The 9,805-nt window shown below is 40.9% G+C and overlaps 1 protein-coding gene across 1 annotated transcript in view; it reads left to right on the top strand.

Moving 5' to 3' along the window:
- RUFY1 (RUN and FYVE domain containing 1) overlaps window positions 1-9,805 on the top strand; it is a 15,821-nt gene that overhangs the window by 3,504 nt on the left and 2,512 nt on the right. Inside the window, exons 2-15 of the mRNA XM_009641203.2 lie at window positions 113-301; window positions 428-545; window positions 1,203-1,304; window positions 1,636-1,759; window positions 2,187-2,245; window positions 2,937-3,002; window positions 3,607-3,676; window positions 4,413-4,514; window positions 4,937-5,053; window positions 5,735-5,902; window positions 7,438-7,535; window positions 8,005-8,124; window positions 8,926-9,055; window positions 9,391-9,485. Of these exons, the coding sequence (XP_009639498.1) occupies window positions 113-301; window positions 428-545; window positions 1,203-1,304; window positions 1,636-1,759; window positions 2,187-2,245; window positions 2,937-3,002; window positions 3,607-3,676; window positions 4,413-4,514; window positions 4,937-5,053; window positions 5,735-5,902; window positions 7,438-7,535; window positions 8,005-8,124; window positions 8,926-9,055; window positions 9,391-9,485 (1,558 nt within the window). The remainder of the gene's footprint in view (window positions 1-112; window positions 302-427; window positions 546-1,202; window positions 1,305-1,635; window positions 1,760-2,186; window positions 2,246-2,936; window positions 3,003-3,606; window positions 3,677-4,412; window positions 4,515-4,936; window positions 5,054-5,734; window positions 5,903-7,437; window positions 7,536-8,004; window positions 8,125-8,925; window positions 9,056-9,390; window positions 9,486-9,805) is intronic.

The raw sequence follows: 9,805 nt of genomic DNA, 5'->3' as shown, positions 1-9,805 counted from the left end.
AAGCCGTTCGGCCCCCGAGATGGGGACCGGGATGGGGCGGCGCCGCTCTCCTCAGCGCAGCGAGCGGCAGGCGCGGGGCCTTTCTAAAACCAGCCTTTCTTCCTCCGCCCAGGCGCGCGACACCACGCCATGGAGGAGCGCGCCAACCTGATGAACATGATGAAGCTCAGTATCAAAACCCTGATCCAGTCGGCGCTGAGCCTGGGCCGGACCCTGGACTCCGACTTCCCTCCCTTGCAGCAGTTCTTCGTGGTGCTGGAGCACTGCCTGCCCTGTATTTTGTGCCTCCTGAACTGTCAAGGTATTTTTAATGCCCCTTTTTGTTGACCTGTTAGGAGCTGGTAAGACAAAGTAGACCAAAATCTGTAATTCTGGAGTTGGAAGCCTGTCCCTTTTCCTCACAAACTTCTCTCTACCCTCCCTTTAGCGAAGAAGACTTTTATCGGACAGAACAAGTCGTTTTTTGGTCCTTTGGAGCTAGTGGAAAAACTTTGTCCTGAAGCATCAGATATAGCAACTAGTGTTAAAAATCTGCCAGAATTGAAGTAAGTTGGTTGTTGGGGATGATGCATTCCACTTACACTGCTGGGAAAAAGAATCTTTTGTGTAGTCTCTCACCTTCTTTAATGAGATCTTGTTCCCAAAGAGAAAAATAAGGTACGTAGGAAGCACTGAATTCTCTAAGAGATAAGGAGGATCTCTCAAAATACTCAGTGCTGCTGATTCAAACAATGCTGTTAGATTAAAAACAGCATTTGGAAACTTCTATAACCTTGCTAAAAATAACCATAAGCTCTTCACAGATATTTTCTTTCCTCTTCTTTCCCTCGCTTTTATGACTTTGTGTCATTCTGTTGCATGTGCTAGTAGTATTTCATTTGGGTAAGTCAAGATGATGGAAGGAGACTAGTTTTAATGCCAGGATGCATCAATAATTGGGTTGTGGTGGTAGTTGAAAATGTGTATCTCTTTCCAAGTTAGGAGTACTTTGCAATATACTTTCCCTTTGCTGAGGCAGTGGGATATACTTAAATGCTTCTGTGTTCTGGAGACACTTCATTTCCACGGGGATTTTTTTTTTTTTTTTTTTTTAAGTAAATAACAACCTTCATCTCCCTTTCTTGAGGGAGAATTTTGAATTGCACAAATCTACATAATAAAACGCTTTGTTTTTACCAAAACATGCAACTCTTCCTTTTTAGAACTGCAGTGGGAAGAGGAAGGGCTTGGCTTTATCTAGCACTCATGCAAAAGAAACTGGCAGATTATCTCAAAGTACTCTTGGACCACAAGCATCTATTAAGGTAATGGTACAGACATATGTAAATTGTATTCACTGAGTCACTGAAACCTTGCATTGCTGTAGTAAGAGATCGCTAATTGACCAGCTTAACTTTAAGCTTGTTCTTGCAACTGCAGAGGAGCAAGTTGGTCATTGTTTTTGCAGTGAACCTAGAGAGGAATGAGGGGAGTATTTTCTGTGCGAGTTCTGCATCTTCTGCCTTGTGCGATAAATTGGAAGGGGCTGACAGGCCGAGCTTTCTAAGGGCTACATTGCCATTTATATGATTTCAGTGATAGAAGTACCATTATCATCGTTTGATGTGCAGTGATGCCTTATAATATTTCTTTCAGTGAATTTTATGAACCTGATGCGTTGATGATGGAGGAGGAAGGAGCAGTCATTGTGGGTCTGCTAGTTGGACTGAATGTTATTGATGCAAACCTTTGCTTGAAAGGAGAAGACTTGGACTCCCAGGTGAAGATTAAAGCTTAAATAAGATCAGTCAGTATAAGATTCCAGTAGAATTAAGCACATCCATATACAGTTTACTGAGACAGGTCCAGAATTCTGTCCAGAATGTCCTGTGTTTGAAGCTTGTCATGTTTTCCATGCTGAATCAAAAAAAAGTACGTAAGTATCCATCTCTTTAAGTAGCAGTTTATGGAAATGCTGTCAAAACTAATAGCTGCCAGGAAACTGAGCACACTGAATATGGTTATTTTGATGCTTTTATGACAAACACTAGCTTGCACATTTGCTTCAGCTGGGAAGAATATAGGTATTATCTGTCTCTCTAAACTTGAACTTCAGATTTTTACCTTTTTCCAAATATAAAGTAATGCCTGCTGCTACACAGAATTGCACTGTGAAGGTGTGTTAATATCTTAAATATATTTTTCAGGTTGGAGTGATTGATTTTTCCTTGTACCTTAAGGAAACACAGGATAGTGATGGCAAACAGTATGTATGGTGAATTAGCAATTCTAAATTGTTATGCTTTTTTGTAGAACAAACCCGTCAGACTCTCTGTGGGAGCACATGAGTGCTATAGATCTCAAACTCTTTGAATCATCCAAAAAAGAGAATCCAAAATAGATTTTGGTAGCTAACCAAAAGTATTAATTTCCAAAGGTTGAACCCATGGTAGTTTAACAACAGTACAGTATGGAGAGCTTGTGTCTTGAGCTGGGACCAAATTAAAAGCACCCATAATTTTAGGTTGTGTTTTTAATGGGTTTTAAGAGACATGATCTGCCTGGTCACCCGCTGGTCATCACTGCTTTGTTTCTAAGCATTGGTTCAGAAATGGTCTCGATTAAGTAGCTGTCTTTGTGGGAGGCATCAGTTATGGAGCAAAAAAAATACTTCAGGTGAGATGTTAGGTGAATCAGCATCATTGTGTCTACAAGACCTGTAGCGAACGGAAGGGACTTAACAGTTTGCGTGCTTCCTGCCCTTCAGAGCACTATACTGTTCTGCTGCTTCATCTCCCTAGTGCTTCTGGGCTAGCTCAGGCACAAGTATTTTTATAAGGAAAGGAGAAAAGGTTTCAACTCAGTTTGCAAGCCTATGCTGAAAACTCTAGTACAAACTAACACTTTAGAATGAAGAAGTTTGTTCTCAATCAATAAATTCTCACTTTTACAACTAGAGATGGAGGCATTACAGCTGTCCTTGACCAGAAGCATTATGTGGAAGAACTTAACCGACATCTAAGGTGGGATTTTCATCCGTTCTCATGTGCAAACACTTACCCTGTTTAGCTTTTCCAGTATGACTTTGAATGTCTCTGCTGACAGTCTTGTAGATTTTTGTCAGATATTGAAATGCGTTTTGTGATTATTTCCCAGACTTCATTTTGTAATCTTACTCTTCTGATGGCATATGCAATGCAGAAAACAAGTCTGTGTAGTAATAGTTGGCTTTTTTGAGACTTCTTAGTGATTATCAGAGAGTTTGGATCTACTTTCTCAAGAGAAAACTATTACAAGCGCATCTGGAAATTCATTCTTTAGAGTCGCTGTTCTTCCCCCATAGGTTGCTCAGTAGGAGGCGCAGGCCTCACTTACCCTCTTGAACACCAGAGGGGTGTTAAGACTGCAAAAGCTAAGCCAGAACAGGGCTGCCAACTGTAAGCAAATGTGTGGTCCTCTCGGAGCTTAGCAGGGACAATTGTCCTTCCTCTGAGCTTTTTGCCAGCTCACTGAAGTATTTCGTTGTTAACAAATGCGAGACGGTAAAAGTGTGCTTGAGGCTAGGAATAACTGTTGAACACTGGCACTTCTTTTATTGTTTTTATGCATCTCTTTTCCTTGCTGCAGTTGCACGGTTGCAGATCTTCAGAACAAAATAGACTGTTTAGAAAAGACCAATTCAAAACTCCAGGAAGAGGTTTGTGTCTGGTTCGTGAAATATTTCTCATAGCTCTTTTCCATCAGAGGCAAAACTCCCTAAGAACATACCTTAGACCTAATGTTCGAGTTGATACTAATGAAGCATGGGGGATTGGTAGGACTGGCATGAGCTGGCACATGGGGAAAGCTCTGTGGAAAGCTTCTACATTACGTTAGTTGTCAAAATGCTTTTGGGCACCTATTTGTTACATGTGTTTCCTTAATCAAGTTTTTTTATCTTGCAATGATGTCTCCACCCAAAAGTAATCATACCACTATAATGAACATGATTTGTCACTCTTCCTTTTGCACATGCACGTGTGTGTGTATGTATTTGTCATGGGAGTTAAACAGAACGTGGAAAAAGAAAGTGAATGTCAGTCCTGACTTGCTGCATGACTTCTAGTTCATGCCAGAATGACTACCACGGATCACAGATGTGTGGTGGATTTTAGCCTTTTACACTAGGGTACATTTCTTTGCACAGTTAATACTTAAAAATAATTGATGAGGGTGTGAAGCAGAAGTCAAATGAACAAATGTTGGTGGGCTTATTAGTTTAGGCTGTACAGTGAGTATGGCTGCAAAAAGGTCGGGCAGCTTCTGGGGAGAATGAAGGGGACGAAAGGGGAAGTGAGCAGCACACCTGTCACAAAGGCTGAGCAACTAACTTTAGAATTCCTCCAGATGTTGCATGCAGTGATTAAATATAGATGTGTTCTCTTTGTAAACAGCTTGCAGCAGCAACTGACCGAATTGGATCGCTTCAGCAAGAGCAGCAGCAGTTAAAACAACAAAATGAATTAATTCGTGAACGCAGTGAAAAAAGTGTAGAGGTGGGACACTTATTTAAAGATGATGAGGATCCTTAAAATGAGTGATCTCTCTTGATCAACTGTAGCTAGTGCTCTCAAAAGCACTTTGAACTGGAATGCTAAATATAGTCTACCATGCTACTGTGTAGGTCACTGGTTTTGTGTATGGAATGCTCAGGTGTTAGATTTTGCTGTTCTTCGCTACACCCTTAAACATGTACTTGCAGAAGAGAGCAAGCATGAAAAGTATTAGAATGGTTTCTTTCTCTTTTTACTCTGTTCTTTAAAATTTCAGCTTATTAACGTTTGTCAGCTTATTGTAAAAGAATAGGATTTCACTTGAAGTAGCGCATAGAAGTATTGCATCACACACAAGAACTTAAGGCATACTTTAAATACGTAGCTTTGTGATCTTAACGTGGATTTGTTGCTGTTTCTTTTAGGTAACAAAAGAGGATACAAAGGTAGAATTGGATACTTACAAGCAGTCACGCCAGGGTCTTGATGAAATGTACAGTGATGTTTGGAAGCAGTTGAAAGAAGAAAAAAAAATTAGGCTGGTAAGGAAACAACTATAGAAAGTGCAATGAAAGATAGAGGATTGTGCATACTTTAAGGTAGCATTACAAATATGTGTGCTGTGCACTTTTTGCAGCTATTCAGAATTCATAAAGGAATTGCAAGCAAGATGCTGGACATTGGTCGTTAACTCTGTGTAAAGAACTGGAAATTGGGGCTTTTGGAATGCTGAAAATAAAAAGGTCTTCCCCTATTTAACAACCTACCAGCATTATTACAGGAGAGGCTAAGATCAAAACACAGAGAGGCAACTGTCTTTAGGGAGGAAAATAATGGTATATGCACAACAGTCACTTGCACAGTGAAGTGCTAATTAGCAACTGGTGAAGGGGCTGCCCAGGCTGGCTGAAGCCTATGGCTCTCAAGTCAATCCAACCCTAGCTGCCAGGAGAAGCGCTTCGTTTGAGAGGCTGCTAAGTTACACGCTGAGCTCTACGCTTCATGCCAGCAGATCTGCACCCTTGCCCTGGTCTGGAGAGCTGAAAAGTAGTATTTTGGTCTTACTAACTTAATGTATTACTTGAGACCTGACTCTTCATAGTTCAGTATTATCTCAGAGTAATAGGCAGTTTGCGTATGGGGTTATATGGGTTTTGGAAATGCTTATCCCTGACATACAGGGATAAGCATACATAGCAGTAACTAGGAAATCTCTTTGTAAGGAACTAGAGAAAGAGTTGGAGCTACAAATTGGAATGAAAACAGAAATGGAAATTGCCATGAAACTTCTGGAAAAAGATACTCACGAAAAACAAGACACTTTAGTTGCACTTCGCCAACAGTTAGAAGAAGTGAAGGCTATTAACTTGCAGATGTTTCACAAATCTCAGGTATGTGCATAGCGGGGAATAGAAAGAACAGCTGTAGCGGTGGTCTTTTACACGAGTTGTGCAGCGGGGGTGCATATGCACTTACATGCCTCTGAAGTAATTCTTAGATGCAACAATTTTCTTAAGAATTTGTATTTTAAAACAGTTTAATTTTTTTATTAGGCTTCACTGTTGGTATTATATTGGGTATGTTTGGAAGGAAAAGGGGTTTCCTTGAGTATGCTGCGTAGTGTGCCGTAGGATCATGCAGCAAATGCTGAGACAAATTGAGAGAAGGGGAGAAGATGTTGCAAGGGTCCTTTGTGCTAGCCACTGAATGATTAGCCTTTACAAGAATTACTTACTGCAGCCAAGAACTGTCTTGCTTTTCCTTGCCACCTGTGTTGTCTTGCCTTGCACCTGCACCACATTTAACACTGTTTACCATAGAAACCAACCATACGCCCCTCTAAACCAATGGAAAGCTTTCAGTTATTTTTGTCTGTCCTCTCCTCTAGTCTGTACCCAAACAGTCAGCTGAGTGCTATAGCCAGTGGAAAGGCAGCACTGGGTTTGGGGAGGGAGGACTCTGTTCAGGCTGGCCTCTGGATCTACAGAGTTGTTGGACTGATTGTTGTATTTTATTGTACCCCCTTTAGCATAAGACCTGGCTCTCCAGATGTAAGATGGTTGGAGAAGTATAATGAAAAACATTTTGCTTCCTGGGCCTGTCTCCCTTCCTCGGTCTCTTCCTTACCCTGGCAGTTTTTAGTTTACTTTCCCCATCCTTTGTGTAACATATATTGCAGGGGTTTGGGGATGAGTTTTGTGGGGGTTTTTTGTGGTTTGGGTGGGTTGTGGTGTTTTGTCTTGGTTTTTTTTTTTTAGTTGGACAAAAAATATCCTGATAGGCATTTTTACAAGGAAGTGATGGAGTAGTAGTGTTCACACAAAATATACAGAGCTTGTCTCCATTAATGACATCGGAGTTGAACCAGGCTGCCCCCCCTCCCCCCCCATCTGGTGCCAGAAATCCAGAGGGGATTTTTCTCAGTTTTTATGGACTGTTTCATGATGCTTGTTCAAGCTTTATTCAGGCCTTTGCCTCCTTCACAGATGCATTTCAATGGCCAGTGAAACCCCAGTGCTGAGGTATGCCTTCACTTTTAAAAGAAGTTTTTATGTTGGGCTTTTTTTTTGCCCACTGAGTGCAGTTGTTACATTCAAATCATAATTGATATTCTTATCCTGTCAATTTAATCTGGTAATTTCTTTCTTCCAGCTGATTTCTAAAGAGAAGATTTTTAGCCTGTAGGTCATCTCACAGGCCAAAACTTAGTACAGTTAAGCTTTTTTTCTGAGCTCTTAACAAAACAGAGGAGTGTCTGCTCTGGCATTATCAGCATTTTGTTTGTACATTCCAGCTGGACCCAGGCATGGCCTGTAACAAGCTAAACATTCTTTATCTAGTGGCAGACTTTCATTAAACACTAACACTTTGTGCTTTAGAAAACTAAAATGTATTACCTGGAATGTCTATTCACTTATTCCTACAGAACGCAGAGTGTTCATTACAACAGAAAAAAGAAGCAATATCCTCTTTTGAAGGAAAAACAAATGAGATGATGTCCTCTGTGAAACAAATGGAAGAGAGGTAATAATTACAAGCTCAAAAAGTTGACACTGGCATCAGTAGGAAGTTTCCAACTGAACCTATTATAGGATGACCTTCCACACACCTCCTATAGACATTTGGGCATGTGTGCCAGCATGATGTTCTTTTTTCCTTTCTCCTCCTTATCACCCTCTGTACTTGCCTGTTCTCTTTTCCCAGGCAAGCATGACCATAATTGACCCATTTGAAAACCATAGCTCCTTCCATAGGTAGGCTGTTTAAGAAACATGTTGACCTTAGTTTAAGAACAGGTATGACTCTTGCTTTTGGGTTGGGTTTTTTTTTGCAGAAACAGTTGTTTTAGAAAACAAGTCATTTTTTCTCTAGTAGCATTTTCAGTTCAAGCTTTTATAACGACCTGTATGGTAAATCTAAAAGAACAAAATGAGAGGATGTAGGTAAGGAGTGTGTGAATTGCCAACAGATGTACATGTCCCTTACTTCGTAGATTGCAGCATGCAGAAAAGGCAAGGCAGGCTGCGGAAGAAAGATGCAACAAGATGAAGCAAGAGCTTGCTGGCAGGCTTGACACTTGTCAGCAACAGATGTCCCAGCTGGATAGCAAATGGTATTTAATCTGATCAGGTTTTTTTTTTTTTCCTTCCCTTCTGCCATTTCTTCAAGGCCTTTCTACTCCTTCTGTGCTAAGATCTAAAGAGCAGTAGGCTTGAATTATATTGGGTTCAGCAAGTATTGACAGAAGTATTCGAGATCTAGGAAAGTGCAGTGCTTCTGTATAGTGCAGAGTTAGTGTGAGGATTTTGAAATGCTTCTTCCAGAACATCCAATTTAGAGCACAGAGTGCCAGCAGAAATCTGGTCATTCTGACTGGTGATGGAGCTTTCAACTGCTTTTTTTTTACTAAGTCAGGAGATAGATATGATCATGCTTGTAGGCTGAGCGTGGAAGTGACTGTCATCCAAATGGACTGGGGTTTTTGGAGGGGTTTGGAGGTTGGGGAGCGTCCTGGTGCTCTTAGAGGATGTTAATCCTCTCAAGATTTTTAATACCTACAGAAAATGCTTTCACTGTTCAGACTTCAGGGTAGAGCATCATTTTTAAATGTGGCTTTTTAAACACAGGTAGTCAAATATATCCTTGTGGGGATTGGTTTGGGAGTTGTTGTTTTGGGGTTTTTCTTTTTTCTTGTAGCCATTCATTGCTGCTTGTTTTCTGTGACCTGAAAATGCTGCTTCGGTTTTTGATGTATGCTGCCATAACATCCCTGTTCATTCCTTTCCCAGAAGACCACACTAGTTTTTTCCCCTCCTTTGGACAAGGTTTCTTCTTCTCATACTGTTGCTTTCTTTAAGTGGTATAGGGTATTTTTCTGCTATTGGGTTTCTTAGAATGAATTCTTTTTAAATAGCACAACTCTGGAAAAGGAGTTAAAATCTGAAAAGGAACAGAGGCAAACTTTGCAAAGAGAACTACACCAAGAGAAGGATGCTACCACTCTGCTTAAAACAGAACTGCAGCAAATGGAAGGACTAAAAAAGGTATGCACAGTGGAAACACGTCCAGTGCTTCGGGATGAAAGCTGACTTTAGAACAAGTGTTAGGGTTAAAGCTGACTTAGAACTGTACCTCTCCTCTGAGTCATTTCAAAAGCCTGGCTGACATAATGCAAGCCTGCACATGAAATGCCAAGAGAAGGAACTTGGAGCAATATAGGGCTCAGGCAATGAAAACAGCTTAGCTAGAGATGGCTGAGGAGGTTTCCATCCGCCCTCCCTTAGCTGCACGAGTGTCTGAGCCACTCATCAGTCAGCAGCTGAAGCCGAGGTGGGACAGCTGAGGACACAATAAATTAATTTTGTGCTTAACTTTATAGGAACTGAGAAAACTGCAAGATGAGAAGCAGCAGTTAGAGAAAGTCTGTGAGGAGCAGGAGCAAGCTCTTCAAGAAATGGGACTTCATCTCAGCCAGTAAGTTCTAGGAACTGAACTCCTGCAGGTGACATAACCTGGAGGATGGAGTATCAAACCAATACAAATAATTCTAAAATGCAGCCAGTTATAAAAAGCAGGAAACATGAGAATTTTAGGAGACAATTACTATGCATGGGAATGAAACAACCATGAGATAAAAATGAGGGAAGATCCTTACATGAGTAAGCTGGCCAAGATAGGAAACAATACAGTAAACGCTTAGTTCTTACAATCAAACTGTGCTTCAGCCACATTCTTCTGAACATACTGGGAAGGGGGAAAACCCCGAGGTGACAAAGCTTCCTGGTGATACTGAG

This window comes from Egretta garzetta, unplaced genomic scaffold (genome assembly GCF_000687185.1).
Source record: "Egretta garzetta isolate BGI_Z169 unplaced genomic scaffold, ASM68718v1 scaffold26, whole genome shotgun sequence".
Lineage (NCBI taxonomy): Eukaryota > Metazoa > Chordata > Aves > Pelecaniformes > Ardeidae > Egretta > Egretta garzetta.
Note: the sequence above shows the minus strand (reverse complement) of the source record. Positions and strands in the feature narration are given on the sequence as shown.